The sequence below is a fragment of the Vigna unguiculata genome, chromosome 3 (assembly GCF_037176805.1).
Source record: "Vigna unguiculata cultivar grain cowpea cultivar isolate G323 ecotype 2 chromosome 3, ASM3717680v1, whole genome shotgun sequence".
Taxonomy (NCBI): domain Eukaryota; kingdom Viridiplantae; phylum Streptophyta; class Magnoliopsida; order Fabales; family Fabaceae; genus Vigna; species Vigna unguiculata.
This window is the reverse complement of record NC_140794.1, coordinates 11,047,494-11,064,265: the sequence shown is the minus strand read 5'-3', so window position 1 is coordinate 11,064,265 and position 16,772 is coordinate 11,047,494. Positions and strand designations below refer to the sequence as shown.

Sequence of the window (16,772 nt, the reverse complement as noted above, 5' to 3'; positions counted from 1 at the left end):
ATATTTATATTATAATTATCACAATAAGTTATCCAATAGTCATATTTAAAACAATGGGTATCAAAGTATTATTTTTCATCTCTATTTTATATTAAGTTTTAGAAGGATTTTTAATGGTTAAAGGTATTTTTAATCACCATTAAAAAGGATTTTACCGCCATATAAACTTTCTTTGCCAGTAATAAATTTGTGATAATCTTTTTTCTCCCCCAAAAAATTTATCACTGGCTATTTTGTCACCAATTTGCTCAAATAAATAAATCTCAAATACTGCACAAAGATTTCACCCCAATCCAACCAATATCATTATTTAAATATACAGTTAATACATGTGTTATATGTTGAGCTGCATTGCCCCAAACTAATATATATATATATATATATATATATATATATATATATATATATATATATTACATGTATCACATTAGTATATGATATCAGTGGTTAATATTTCAGTCAATCTTCACCACCCATCCTTTCTGATCCTCCAAAACACCTGTTTGGATTCCCGTAATGAAATCATACAATTTCTGGGTAACAGTATTTGTTCCTGTTTTGAATTCCACCCTGACAAGACAACCAATGTTTTGTTCCACAGTGTTATTATGTTGGTAGTAACAGTAATGAGCCAGTAATATTCCAAAGCTAAAGAACCGAACAAAATTTTTTATTCTATTTACCTCATATCCTTGTAGGTTACACTGCCAACCTCAGAGATCCCCACAGCAGTTCCAGTACAGAAAACCTCATCAGCTTCAATCACTTCATCAACCGAAAATTTGCGTTCCTCCACCTACACAAAATTAACACCCGCAAATATATAATATCAACAAATTCAAGTATTGATTTGAGAGAAAAAGATGCTTTATGCATGTGATTTCAGTGTGATTGTGATACCTGGAAGCCCAAATCACGAGCAAGTTGCATGATAGTGTTCCTTGTGATTCCAGGAAGAATGGTTCCGAGTGTAGGTGAAGTTGTAATCACATTACCCTAGAGATGCAGATTAATCAACAGGCATGTACAAATTGAAAGAAAATTATGAAATTGGCAAAGTACGAAAATATTACCTTGACCATGAAAGCGTTGCACGAAGACACCTCCTCCACATATTTACGTTCCATTGCATCAAGGAAGAGAACATCAGAAAACCCTTTGGCTTTTGCTTCTCTCGTAACTTCGAAAACCTGCGTTTGGATCACAATTATTTGGTTGAAATGCTGATAACCATGAATGCTAATACAAACTTACAGGTGAATAGTTTCCTATGTTCTTCACTCCTCCGGTCCCACCAGGAAACGCGCGAGGAATTCTATCGTCAATCAACAAGTTCAGCGGTGAAGTTCGTCCCTGTCAGAGGATGTCACAAACACAATCAAAATGTTGAATTTGCTCAAAATATTATATAAACATCTACGCACAGGTTTAGTTGAAATGAAAACGGTGATGACTGACCTTGTAAACGTTGCAAATAGGGTTAGTGTAGATGAGGAAGGTGCATTGTGGTGCAGGTGCAATACCCATTACGGATCCACTTCCAAAGAGTAAAGGCCTAATATATAAGGCTCCTTTTCCGTAAGGAGGAACCTGCAGCAAAAGATGAGGAATAAAAAATTATATGTGATGTCTGTTTGAATAAATTTCTTCAGAAAAAGTAAAAAGGAAGAAACTTGTGGTGCATACCCAACTCTTATTTGCGGTAACAACTTGTTTGACAGCTTCAATGTACTGTTGAACAGAAGGTGCCACCATTAGCAACCTCTCTGCTCCCCTCTGCATGCGTAGGGCATTTTCTTCTGGTCTGAACAACTGCACCCCACCGTCTGCTCTTCTGTATGCCTTCATGCCCTCAAATAATCCCTATTTTTCATGCATAAATATTCAAGGATAATATATCTTGGACCAACATCTTAAGATAATTGAATCATGAGTCATTCAACTTTATCTTGAATTATGCTGACCTGTCCATAATTTAACACAGAAGAATGTGGTTCAATCTGAACGGTTCCAAAAGGTACCAGAGCTCCGTCTGAAAAGGTCCCATCTTTATTGGATTTCATTATGTACATGTAATCAGTTGGAATCACATCGTATCCAAGCTTGTCCCAATCCATCCTGTTAAATATATTTAAAATGGTAGCCATGAGAAAAATCAAACAATATGTATATAATGCCATCTCTTTAGTAAAGTTATTGATTTGTTTTATATATGAAATGTTTCTGAAACATACATGACACTCAATTGTTCAAAAAGTTACGATGAGATGTGTTTGTTGTTTCATGTTTACCGATTGAAATTGATTTTCATATAGTTATAATCTATGTTGACACTAAGGCGATGAAACTTCAATTTTTAAAGGAAAATAATATAAAAAACAATTATGAAATTGCATGTCCGTGCAACATTTGGTGGGAAAAATTGAAAATAAAAAAAGCGTTTGATTAACATGAATTGGAATTTGTCGTGGAAGAAAAACCTATTGCATGGTTGATGGGAATTTTCCATGAACAGATATGGAAGGTCAGCTAAAGATGGAGGATAGAAGAAAAACTATTATAAGTTATTGGTTTAGGGTGAAGAAGAATAAGGTTAAACATGCTTATATTTATACGTACGAAGGAACCTAAAAATTGACTCCGAACTCCAAGGATTGCGGCTCACGAGGAAGTTGCTATTGTTGTCTGTCAATTATATTCTCTTCTTTTTTCATCAATCATAGTTTTACCGCCCAATGTTCCAAAATTAGATTATTTTTTTAAGGAAAATTATTTTTTTACTACTAAATGTTTATTAGGGCCGCATAATGTTTGAAACTAAGAAGTGGTTTTCTTTCACTTATTAAAAAAAAAGTAGTTTTCTTTCAACCGGATAGACCTCTCTTCAGACGGATTACAGGTTTTTTTTAACAGGCAAATCACTTTCCATAATTATGAGATTAACAGGCAAATCACTTTCCATAATTATGAGATTAACAGGCAAATCACTTTCCATAATTATGAGATTAGGCAAATTTTTTAAAAATTACGAATTTAGGCAAAACGTGTTGGGGGAAGACATTTTCTCATGAAGAAATCGTAAGGGGGTATGCATTTTTGGGTCAAAGGGAAGAAATCGTGTGGGAGTGGTATGTTTTCAGGTGAAATCATTTAGAGGAAACACGTTTTGTATGCTGTAATCGATTACATCGTAAAGTAATCAATTACTGTATGAGTTACAGGATTTCTGGATTAATATAATCGATTACATAAATATTATAATCGAATATAAAATAAGTTCCAGTATTTCTGAGATAATGTAATTGATTACATCAATATGATAATCGATTACAACAATCGATATGGTAATCGATTACAACAATTGTAAGAGGGATGAACCTTGATGCCACGGTTCTGTTGGGGTCCTCCACTAAGAGGGATGAACCTTGATGCAGGATTTTTACTGCTGAGGATGAAAGTTGCAGAGATAGTTACGTTGTCTTCAAGGAGAAAAATACTTAAAAAAGAATGAGATTAATTTTTGTAAAACTTTAAACTTAAGTTATGTATAAATTAGAAAAAGAATATAGCATAAAATACATGCTCTGAAATTTGAGAAAATTGCAGTGAGCGTGAGTGACTATGACGCAACTATTTTTTCATGGAGGTTACTGTCTCAATTTCTACCATTATGGGGGCACTACCATTTCTATCATTCTTATAATACACTCTGAAAATGAAAACCGTTAACATTAGGTTTTGCATTATTACTCCGCAGTTCTTTTACTGGTTAATTATTACACATGCAGAGACAGTCTACTGCTTCCATGCGCTGACGGTGATAGTTATGCTGTCTTCAAAAGAATCACAGGATTTGATGATAATAATTACAACTAAATTTAAAAAAATAGTAATCGATTACCATACAATCGATTACATTATTCAAAAATATCAAAACTCGTTCTGTAATCGATTACCATATTTATGTAATCGATTATATTAATCTAGAAATCCTGTAATTCATTTAGTAATCGATTACATCATAAAATAATCGATTACAACATATAAAACGTGTCTCTTTTGAACGATTTCATCTGAAAACGTCTTACCTCAACACGATTTCTTCCCTTTGACCCAAAAACGCACACCCCCTCACGATTTTTTATGAGAAAACGTCTTCCCCAACACGTTTTGCCTAAATTCATAACTTTTAAAAAATTTGCCTAATCTCGTAATTATGAAAAGTGATTTGCCTATTACAGAAAAAAAAAAACCCGGATTACAAGTACAATTTCATGTATACAACATTAACATATTTCAATTCAAATAAAATTTTAAAAACAAGAAAACCATTCAAAATTAACAATGTAACTCAATTATTTTAAGAAAAATATTGTTTTAGATGTTTAAAAAAAACGAATATTAAATGAAAAAGTCTGAAGTTAAAGAACTAAAAATATGGTTGAAGTCAAGTTCGTTTTCTAGATGGAGTTTTTGTCAAATCTTTTTATCTAGAAAATAAATAAAACAATGATTTAAAAAATTAAAAAATAATATAATAAGTAAAAATAAAAATAAGGTTACAAGTACACACAACATTGCCTAATCTTATAAAATCTCATTGTCAGCGAACCACTCTCCCACACACTTTTTTTTTTCTTCAAAATATTCGCAATTGATGTAATACAAAAGGGAAGATCGCCTTTATTATGTGTAAGTAACTATCATAATGCAAAAAAGGCTTTCACGACGTCTAGTTAAAAAATCAACGTGAAAAAAAATAATATTACATTTTTCAATTTTAACAAACTTTTTAAGAACGATGGTTTACATAATCATCATTATAAGTGAAAATGACAACACTTAACCATAGTTAAAAGTGGGACAAATGAGAAATAATAAAGGACCATAGTTAAAAGTGGGACAAATAAGAAATAATAATGGATATATAGAGAACCGTTTTTACAAGTGCATAACATTTTCAAAAAAAAAAAAACAAAGCTTATCTCTTCATGCGACTTTTGTTTGAATGTTTTTTCTTCTCCCTACACTTCAGTATCTAAATTTTTAAAGTTAAATATATGAATTTTTACAACCCGCGAAGGGTCCTGTTGCATAATGTCGTTGCAGAACTAGTTGTTCTTCTCCTCCACTGCTATAGGACTCTCGTTTTCCTCCATACTAACTTTCGTTGAAGTTCGTTTATCTCTTCCTTCTTATTTTTTTTTCTTTGTTGATGTTCGTGTAACTCTAACGTTGTCTTTCTTCGTTTTGTTGCGCTACATTCTAGGTTTTCTGTTATCATCCTTTTCTGTTTGTGGCATCACTGCATTACATATTCGTGTAACTTACTTTGGGTCTCTCTTCTTACTCTCGCTTTGGATCTCTCTTCTCACCCTCGCTTTGGATCTTTCTTCTCACTCTCGCTTTGGATCTCTCTTCTCTCTCTCTCTCTCTCTCTCTCTCTCTCTCTCTCTCTCTCCATTTTGGTGTCACTGCATTCTAGGTTTTGCGTTTAGGGCACTACTACATTGCATGTTCATGTAACTCTTGCTTTGAGTCTCTCTTCTCGCTCTCACTCTTCTGTTTGGGGCGCCAATGCATTGCATGTGTTTTGGCATTGATTGACTTACCAATCGATAAACCCCTTACCCCTCCTCCATTTTATCCTAATTGGATATGCTTTGATTCAGAGGTGGCTCAAGAGTTTGGAAGGCCTAAAGCAAACTTAAAAATGGAGGCCTTTTATTTAAAATTTATTTTTGAGTCTTTTTTGATGCAAAGCTATTTATTAAATTGTCATAATTAATTTCATTTAACATTTATTCTTCAATAGACAATAAGGCTAATCCATTTAATCTTTCTTGAAACATTGTTGACACTGAAATTGTTAATATTATTCTATAAGTTACATATGCATTTGGAAAAAAAAATATTTTTTTTATAAATTAAGAATATCAATTAGTTTATATTTTCAAAACCTATAATTTCTCTTAAGATATTTAATTATGAAAATAAATCAAATCCATCATTATCCAACAAATTATCTTGTTTTAAAGACTATTCAAAGTTTAAGTAGTCTTCTTGCAAAAATGTACAATCTAGTGACTTTAATTTTTAACACTACATAAAAAACAAAAAAATCTTCATATATTTTAAATTGTTCAAATCTACTCTTAAGTGTGGTAATTTCTTTATCTACAATATACGAAAAGTAATAAATTCTAAACGATTCTTGAAGAGATTTTACAATTTCATTATCAATGTTTTCATTAAATTGTTTCTTTTTGCGTCTAATACGTTCTTTTTAATAAACTTAGGTTCTTCTCAACTTGATAGTAAGTTTTTTTTCCCTAAACTTGAATTATCTTATAGAAATCCCAACTTTGAATTATGCTCCAATTAATCTATTATCTACCAAAAGACTAACACCTAATCTAATTAATAATTTTGTAGAAAAAATTTAGTTCCTTGTAAAAATATATGCAAAAAAACTCTTGAAACTCGTAATTTGAAAAGTACCGAAAAAGTAAACTAGACAAAAGAAATGTATTTCTAATTTTAGTACAAACCCAAAACAAAATAAAAACTACAATAACACAAATAGAAAGAAAAAAACATACAAACAAAAAATGAGGGTGAAAAATTGGTACACAAAGGCAATTTGAGATTGAAAGAATGTAATTTGTCAAGACACTTAAAAAATGACTCTTAGAAGAAAAGAAAGTAAGAAGATGCAAGAGAAGTGACAAAAAGATAAAAATATAAAAGACGAAAATATAATTATAAGAGAATAAAAATACATAATCATTCTCTTATTCGTAAAAACAATTATAATTTACTAAATAAAGGTTTTAATTCACTAATTATTATTTTTAATACCAATAAAAATTAACATACACTAATAATAATTTAATTAAATTTTATTCTCAAACATAAACTTATAATTAATGTAATAGAACTATATTAGTAATGAAATATTCTTTTAAGGTCTTTTTTTTTTATCTCAAACATAAGTTTATAATTAATTTAATAGAAATATATCAGTACAAAAATATTTTTTAGAGGATTTTTCCTTAAAATTAATTTTATAATTAATTAATACGAAAATATTAGTAGTAATATTTTTCTAAGATCTTCTTTTACTGGAATTACTGGAAGTCTAAAATAAGTGGTTTTACTGTCTTTACCTTTTAGCAGACATGCTTTAATTGTATAACCAAAAGTATAAACTAAAAAATATCTAGTGCCAAAACCCTTCAATACAGAGAGTAATAAATAAAACGTTCTTTAACAATACAATCAATGTTGGCTTACACATAAACAACATCAGACATCCTCCAAAGAGTTAAAAGTCAATAATATCATTATCCATACTTATTACATGCCATTTTAATATTCCACTAAATGGTACCTAGCATGATTTCACATCCTTTACACCATCCAAATAGTATAAGGAACAAATACTAAACGAACTTGTTTCACCAAAGGCCTACTTGGAATGTTAAGAAACTGTATATTTTCATTAGAAGGTAGAAAGACAAAGCTAGGAAAAGTTTCCAGAACCATATTTTAATAGCTATGGTCCCTGAAAAGAGATATGAAAAGTACTCTCCTTTAGTTGATTGCATAAAGTGCTTATATGGAACACATATGAACACCTCTAAATTGAACACTTTTATTCAAAAGAATTTTATTATCCAACAACTTTCACGAAGGATTTGGCAGGTGGGGTGTTATTCACTTGTATAATTTTTTTCTAGATAACGTAAAATAGATAAGATGATAAATGTTTGATCCTTTCCCTTAGTAATTATAAAAGATGCACTTAAATCAGAACTTTTTTCTCACTTCCTTTCTCTTCTTTCTTTTTCTCTGTATACTTCTCTTTCTCTTTCTTTCTATCCTCTATTTCTCTCTCTTAATGTAAAATTTTCTTAACATAAGTAAATTTTTATTTTATTTTTTATTTATTTTAAAATTTTGTAATCATGACGAAAAGATACTTTACTCCTCTCTCCCTTTCCTCTTATAACTATGAAGAACAAATTTTTATCTCATCGCTTATCACATATTTTAAGAGATAATGCTAAATTAATATATATAATTATTGTTTATTTTTTAAATTATAAGGGTTATATTATTTAAAAAAAAATAAAAAATTATTAATATAATTCATAAATAACATAATTATAAAATATTGTATTTGAAAAATATATTACATTATAGAGTCTCTAAGTAATAGTGTTATGAGAGAAAGAAGTTACTCATGATTGTTTTAATTCCCTTTCTTTTTCTCAAAGTGTATGTGTTTACTACTCAACATTCTCGGTTCATCGTAAGTGAGTATTATCATTATTTCAAATTCGAGATCTAGCAATATACTTCATGTGTTAAGGATTGTGGCTTTGTTTATTGTCTTTGATATTTTATGGTTTTTGTCAGAATCAAGATGTCTATTTGGTCAATTAGAGCTCATTGTTATATTGTTGAGGTTATCTTGGTGTTGTTTTTGGACAAATTTCAAGTCTTTTTCCAATTGAAACCTAATGTTCTCATCACTTTATTTTCGCATGACAATTCTATCCTATGTTGTCTTTATAAGTTATTTGAAAAAGATGCTCCACTTGTTCTTAGGTTGTTCACTATTGTTGAGGGATCATCTCTCACCATTTGAATAAGAGATCATATTTTAACTATATTAATAATCATAAAAAGGAGTGACTTGGGAGATAGTTGATTAATTATATCCTAAATATCTAATAAATATAAAACTATATATATATATATATATATATATATATATATATATATATATATATATATATATATATATATATATATATAAAACTCATATACATGGTTCATGGCACATAGACCAAAATCTAAAGGGAATCAAAGTATAAAGTTCATCACGTTCATCATCATCACACAAATGCCTAGTTCAATGGTGAAGAAGAAGAAAATCAACATGAATGTCGAAAATAACACAAGGAAATGATGCCTTTCAATGCGGTGAAAACCACAAACGAAGAAAACAAAAGTTTTAAGCAACAATGAAGGTCTTATCCTATGAGGAATAATCATAAATTTACTTTCGACCTCAGAGAATCAGATGTAAAATTGAAAAATTATGTTTGATGGTAAGGAGCCATATGTAAAAATTGAAAAATTACTACAAAAATGTTATCCCACATTTTTAACATTTGATCTCACCCGATCAGATGTAACTGAACAAATATAATAAGTCATTTTTGTATTAGCGTATCTATCTCAGTTCGAATTTCATTGAACTTAACATTGCCCATTTAGAATTCACTAGTTGGAATAAAAAGAAGGAAAATTGTACTATGACAATTAATGTTTGAAAGACATAGGTATAATTAATTGAAAGAAATACTTAAAATATTAATACTATAATTATTTTTGAAGTTTTCTTAAATGTTAAAATACTCTAAAAGCAATTCATATGTTGATTTTGGTGATTTCAGGACATGTGTACACAAAATTATCCATTTTTTTAGTTATTTGTGCAAATTATGTCATAAGATGTATAAAGTTGTATTCAGTGTTTCATAACAACATCTTTAACGTCGTGTTTAGGAATTAGAGGACGAAAAAGAAAATGCCATGTGTCATCTTCATACTTTGCTTAATTTCTTAATTCTACGCAATTGTGTAGGGCTTACTTTGAAAGACGACGTGTGTGATTACCACGTTCATGACAAATATAAACCATTAATCAACTAAGCTTCAGTAATGTATGGGTTAAGCGAAAAATTCTCTCAACTATGGTGTCTTTGAGACTTTCACCATCATGAAGAATTATATTTACCGAGAATAAGCGAAAGAGGAGGATACCCACTGGATTCACGCAAAATGTTGTTATGTTTACATCCACACATCATGGTTTATTTTGCACCATGCATTGCGTCCTTTAAAACAATATATATGTTGTGCTGGATCGAAGTCTGAATATAAAAAATAATTAAGCAACAATGAAGACCTCAAATCTTGTGTTCATCCTCACCATTATCTCAATGTGCAACATTTGCTTGGCACAAAGCTCCCCCCAAGATTTCCTTGACGAGCACAACAAAGCTCGTAAAGAGGTTGGTGTTAAACCATTGGTATGGAACGAAACCCTTGTGGCCTATGGACAAAAGTACGTGAACTCGAAGAAAAAAACATGCGAATTTGTGCACTCTATGGGACCTTATGGGGAGAACTTGGCAATGGGTTATGGTGAATTTAGTGGTAGGGACTCAGTGAAAATGTGGGTGGGAGAGAAGCCAAACTATGATGAGAAGAGCAACAAGTGTGTTAAAGGTGAGTGCTTGCATTACACTCAGGTGGTTTGGAAGAACACAAAGAGTGTTGGATGTGCTAGAGCCAAGTGTGACAATAACGCTATTTATATCATCTGCAACTATTACCCTCCAGGCAATTATATTGGATCCCGACCTTACTAACATTTTACAGTAACCACATATATATATATATATATATATATATATATATATATATATATATATATATATGATACACTTCCACAATTACATATTTTAAATTATATATATGATAATTTTGGAAGTGTATGAATATGAATTAGTTATAAATATTTTCATTGTTCTTACCGGGTTATGGAGCATGAACCTTTAGAAAGGTAGCAAGATCTAAGTGATGACTTGAATACTCTTGGTTACTGGAACAAAAAATATCACATGTAAAAGACTCGTCAACGTTCAAGTCAGTAAGAGAAATTTAGGATCTATATAAGTAGAGAAGTGCATATGAATTGTGTTTGTACTCTGTGGAGAAATACCACATTTATTTATAGCATTTCTAGACGTATGAAATATCTTATAAAATCAAGAATATTAGAGAATATAATAAAATCTTACTGTTTGTGTGATAAAATAACAATAATATACCATTTACCTAGATTAACCATATATTTTGTTGATATATATTATAAAAGGATACTTAAGATATCAGTATATCATATAATCAACTACTCAAATTTGACCATATATTCTATTAATATACGATAATGGAATCAACAAATATCTTTGTTAAATTATTTAGTCACTTTAGGCCAATAATGATGAATGAGCATTGTTGGACCTTTTCTTAAGTGTATTTGTTGGATTAGGTAAGTACACAATCCTCAAGCTCAAAAGTTTGATTGGTAGGTGGAACGAAAAAAAAAGTTTTTATTTCGATAGAAAATTAATATAAATTATTATGCAAAAAATAAAAAAGTTTTTATTTTGCTCAATACAAAAAAAAATATTTCGCTCATCACAAATTTGGGCCAGCCCGCAGACCCATTGGCCAACCCACGGGACGGGGCGGGGCGGGCCGGAAAAGTGAACCCGATATTAAACTACGGGGTGGGCCAACTCGGCCCGCACTTTGCGGGCCAAAATGTGGAGCGGGCCAAAACAGGCCGGATTGGCCCGCTTTGCCATCCGTAAGAGGATCTTCTGGAGGCCTGAAGAAAAGGAAGGTCATTTTATCGTTGTATATGAATATTTTTCTAAAGAGTTATATCTTCAAAAATTTGTGTTAAATATGACGATTATTTGTTGCATAATATGACACTTATGACTGCCGTATTTTATGCGTGTGGCGAGGACTACATACTGCCAAATTTTATGTCGCCATATAGTATAATATGGCGGTTTTGTGTGAAACGCCACAACATTCATCGTTTAATGTTGTGTGCAGTTAAAACTACTGTAATTTGTTTGTTTTAAAAGAATTCTAATGAGGAAAATGACACTTGAAAGTGCCATTATTTTCAATGTACTAAAATATAATATGATGTTTCGAACTGTCGTAATTTGAATGTAAAATTATTTTTATATTTCTTTATTTATTTAACACACTTTTCATAAAATCAAAAAAGGTGACAAAGAAATCACATACATAAATTTTGATCATAAATATTTTCATTCATAATTCATATTAAAAAAGTCCATATTATCCAACATCATCCAAAGGTGTATATGTTGAAAACAAAAACCCGAAAAAGATATTGGATTTTCTTAAATTTCTATAAATATTTTTCTAACTACTCTTGACTCCCTCGCTTGATCCTTTCACGTTGGAGCACCGCTTCCGGCATCTTGTGCCTGGAATAACATATAATCTTTCTTGATAAAACCTTCTTTCTTAAATAAAGTGGGTGAGGAACACTTTTCCTTTGATATGAGAACCAAGACTTTTGTGCAAACCATATCATTTTAAACACATTAAAACTCCAGTATTCGCTGACTTGTAAAAGTAGTTAGAAAAATGATTCACAATTAGGTACATTTTTCTTTTTTGGCAAAATTCATGTAGCTAGTTTTGCATAATTTGGTCACAAGGATCTTAATAAATCCTTCCATAAAATGGTCAACACTTAGACTCCAATTTTGAGTATTATAATAAGTGATTATGACCATAAACCACTAAAAGAAAAATATGGTGCATAGGTTAATAAACTGATGCCCACTATCTTTTTGAAGCAATGAAATCTTTTTTTACTCGTAAGAAACCTGCCAATTGTTCAACTTCTCAAGAAAATAACTTTACTTTCACAATAAGACATGGAAATAGTCATCTTAGTGAAAATATGTTGAAGAAATACACATGGTTAAAACTAATACCCATAAAATAAAAAATATAAATTATTAAGTTTTAAAATTTCTTAAAATTAAGATAATATTATAAAAAAAAATTAAGAAATTTTCTTAATTACACAATTTTTTCCACTACGTACGATCTCCAATGTTTCATTACTTTATATTATATTACATCTTTATATAACCCTTGTTAATGTTAGAAGGAGGAAGAAAGGGGGCTAGGGTTCCGATGAAGAAGAAGAGACAGAAGAGGGATTATGGGCAGAGCACTATCACACACACAATACACATGTGAATACTGAAATCATACTATAGTATTATTATTACTGCAACTATATTAGAGAAAAACAGAAACTCTATTTATATAGTTGGTTATACAAAACAAACCGTAAAACTAACAAACTGTAAAAGGCAGCTTGAATTAACTATATCACTCCCCCTTAATTCAAGCTTAGAGCTTCAAAAATGCCTAGATCGTTTCTCAGATGTTCGAACCTCTAATTCTTCAAAGGTTTGGTTAAAACATCTGCTAATTATTGTTGTGTAGGGCAATAAACGAGCTTGAGTTTCCCACTGTTGACTTGCTCCCTTAGAAAGTGAAATCTGGTCTCTATATGCTTGCTCCTGCCATGTGATACTAGATTGTTAGCTAGGTTGATTGCTGATTTATTATCAACAAGCAACTGTATAGGTTCTTTAACCTCTATAGTCATCTCTGACAACACAGAGTGTAGCCAAACTGCTTGGCATGCAACATAAGCTCTTGCATTGTACTCAGCTTCACATGAGGATAGTGCTACCACTGGCTATTTTTTAGAGCACCATGAGATTGGTGCTCCCATAAACTTGAACAAAAACCCACTTGTGCTTCTTCTATCACTGCAATCTCCACACCAATCAGAGTCTGAATATCCCACCAGCTCTGTTTGCTCCTGATTATTCTCAGGAAACAATAAACCAAACCCAATTGTTCCTTTAATATACCTGAGCACTCTTTTGGCAGCAAGTAAATGCACTTTCCTTGGGTGATGCATATATCTGCTTATTACTCCTACTGCAAAATAGATATTTGGTATGTTGTTGCAGGGATATCTAAGTGAACCTACCATTTGTTTGAATAGAGTGTTGTCTACCTCTTCTTCCCCATCTTCTATTTTACTGGCATTTACCTCTACTGGAGTGACTGTTGCATTGCAGTTCTCCATGCTGAATTTCTTTAATACTTCAATAGAGTACTTATGTTGGTGCAAAACAATTCCTCTGTCAGTCTCAACAAATTCCATTCCCAAAAAATACTTCAGCCTCCCTAAATCAGTCATTTCGAGTTCACTCATCAAGGTGGTTTTAAACTTTTCAATCTCAGCCAAATCACTTCCTGTTATCAACAAATCATCTACATAGATACACATGAGTACCAGATTCAAACCATTCTTCCCCTTTACATACACTCCATGCTCTACTGAACATTTCTGAAAACCATGCCTTATCATGAATGCATCAATCAACCTGTTCCAAGCTCTAGGAGCATGTTTTAAACCATATAAGGCTTCCCTTAACCTATAAACTTTGTTCTCACTTCCTTCAATTTCAAACCCAGGAGGCTGTGTCACATACACCTCTTCCTCAAGTGGTCCATTTAGGAAAGTTGATTTTATATCCAGCTAAAACATGGGCCACCCTTTACCACTGGCCAGAGCTACCACTAACCTTATAGTTTCAATTCTGGCCATAGGAGCAAACACTTCTGAATAATCCAGACCTTTTCTTTGTAGAAAACCTCTAGCAACTAGCCTTGCCTTCCGTTTAGAAATTGTTCCATCTGGATTGAGCTTTAACTTGAAAACCCATTTAACATCAACGTGTTTCTTATTCACTGGTAACTCAGTTAAAAACCAAGTTTTGGCTTTTCTCAATAGCCTGCAGTTCCTCCATCATTGTTTTTCTCCATAATTGTTGACCCAAGGCCTCTTGGTGATTAACAGGCCCAGCTTCAGCAAGTAGTGCAAAATGCACTAAATCCCCTTCATCTGTAAAAACATTATCTGGAAAAATCTCAAAATCCACCATAGACCTAGGTAATTTCCTTTGCCTAGACTCTCTTTGCACCTGATGAGGTTGTTCTAGAGCTGTTTCACTGTCAACAGTCTCTCCAGAACTTGCATTATTTCCAGAACTTTCACTCCTATTTTCATCTCTTCCAATCTCCACAGATACTCCTTGATTTCTACTGCTGTTTGAGTTCTTCAGTCTCAAAATTCTTCTTCATTGACAACAACATCTCTGCTGATGCAGATTCTTTGGTGACTAGATTACACAATCTATATGCTCCTGTAGGATGATATCCTACTAACACCATGACCTTACTCTTGTCTTCTAACTTCCTTCTCCTAGCATCTGGAACATGTGCATAACACACATATCCAAACACCCTTAAATGATTCACTGCTAGTTTTCTTCAAACCAGATTTCCTCTAGGACCCTGTTTCCAAGATTTTTTGTGGGACATTTGTTCAACACATATACTGCAGTTGACACTACCTCTCCCCAAAACTCATGTGGAAGCCTTTTCTCTTTCAACATGCTTCTAGCCATATCAATGTCAACACCCAATTTCGTTCGGGTAAATAAATTTATTTTCAATAATAAAAATAAAAAAAATGTGAAACATTATTTTCTTCAAAGATTTTCAAACATTAATTTTAGAAAAAAAAAGAAAAAAAAGAGAGATGAAAAAAAAGAAAAAAAAAGGAATAAAGAAGGAATATTTTCATGAGCCCAATAACTCAAATATTTTCTACCTTTGTTAGAGAAATTAGTTATATAATAATAATTAGAGGCAATATCACTTCAAATGGTAAGAATCAATATTACTAATTGGGATTGATTTTGTGCTCTGATTTGTTATTGATAATGATTGATTTTGTGCTTTGATTTGCTGAGATTTGATCCCCATAATTTGCTGCTATCATAACCAATTCCTTCCTTATATTGTTCATTACAATTAAGGCTAAGATTGCATTGATATTGCAAGGTGTGAGTATAAATACGCACTCTGTCATGACCGAAAAAAGGATATTCTCTACACTTCTCTAATTCTTTCCCATCACCACTCCCACATACACAACTTCTTTTTTATCTCTCTTTAACAAAAAAACAAATACATATTGAAGGAGGTAGAAAAAAAAAGAAAAAAGAAGAAGAAAACATTCTCTACACTCCTTCTTTCTTTCATTACCACCCACATAGACAATGAAATTTTTGTAAGGTACGCCACTCTCAATTCTTTCATCTTTTGATTTAGTTTTTTTCAATTTTCATTTTTTTTAAATCATAAAAAATATTTTTTCCCCTTTCTTTATTGTTTGCCCGGCTACTCGCGTCGCATGACATCCAATTTAGACTTTCGATTTTTTTAATATATACAGATGATCTAAAAATAAAATATAACTTTCTTGGTTTACTCTTTTATATCTATTTGGTTGCTCACGTCGCAATGACATCCACAACTACTCTAAAATAACTTTAAAAAAATATTAAAAATTTATAAATGATTAAAAAAATAAAAAATAAAAGATTAGAAAAAAAATAATTTATTTGAAGTGTCTATCCGACCGCTCGCGTCGCGTGACACCAATTTTAAAATAATACTAAAATTTAAATAAAAAGATTTTCAAAATTACTAAAGAAATTAAATCATTTTCAAATAATTTTCCAAATAGATTTTTCAAAAAGAACTACGTAACACTGATTCTCCATTCACAGGGAGATACGTAGGAGCGATGATTAATCCTCGTCGGGCCAAAAAATCAAAAAAATAGTTTTGTTATTTTTTGTACATTCTTTTATTAATATTTTTGGGGAAAATTAAATATTTTAAAATAACCACATCACTTTTTCACATTTAATTAAAGGTACCGTCTTATGATGGACGTTGCGGGATGCTAATACCTTCTTCACGCGTAACCGACTCCTGGACCCAAAATCTGGTTTTTCGCAGACCTTGCTCTTTTTTATGGTTTTCCATAGTTTCCTATAATAACTATGGTGGCGACTCCAAACTCTGTTTTTTACAAATTTTTATTTTTGGTTCATCGTCCCGTCACGATTTCGGTTGCGACAATCAAGAATTGTTCTATTTCTTCTTTTTGCAAGGCCATT

At 31.4% G+C, this 16,772-nt stretch overlaps 2 protein-coding genes across 2 annotated transcripts; one reads left to right on the top strand and one right to left on the bottom strand.

The window, feature by feature from the left end:
• Positions 1-285: 285 nt before the first annotated feature.
• LOC114179851 (branched-chain amino acid aminotransferase 1, mitochondrial-like) lies at positions 286-2,580 on the bottom strand. Its single transcript, XM_028066332.2, has 9 exons — positions 2,481-2,580; positions 1,965-2,118; positions 1,687-1,863; positions 1,459-1,590; positions 1,255-1,353; positions 1,074-1,190; positions 901-996; positions 684-796; positions 286-570 (listed from the first exon to the last, which is right to left on the bottom strand). The coding sequence occupies exons 1-9, from the start codon at positions 2,507-2,509 to the stop codon at positions 456-458; spliced, it is 1,032 nt and encodes a 343-aa protein (XP_027922133.1). The 5' UTR covers positions 2,510-2,580; the 3' UTR covers positions 286-455.
• A 7,376-nt stretch (positions 2,581-9,956) lies between these two features.
• Positions 9,957-10,520, top strand: LOC114179842 (basic form of pathogenesis-related protein 1-like). The gene has a single exon (XM_028066315.2). It carries the CDS (start codon positions 9,978-9,980, stop codon positions 10,449-10,451), a length of 474 nt encoding a protein of 157 aa, XP_027922116.1. The 5' UTR covers positions 9,957-9,977; the 3' UTR covers positions 10,452-10,520.
• The last annotated feature ends 6,252 nt before the right edge of the window (positions 10,521-16,772 follow it).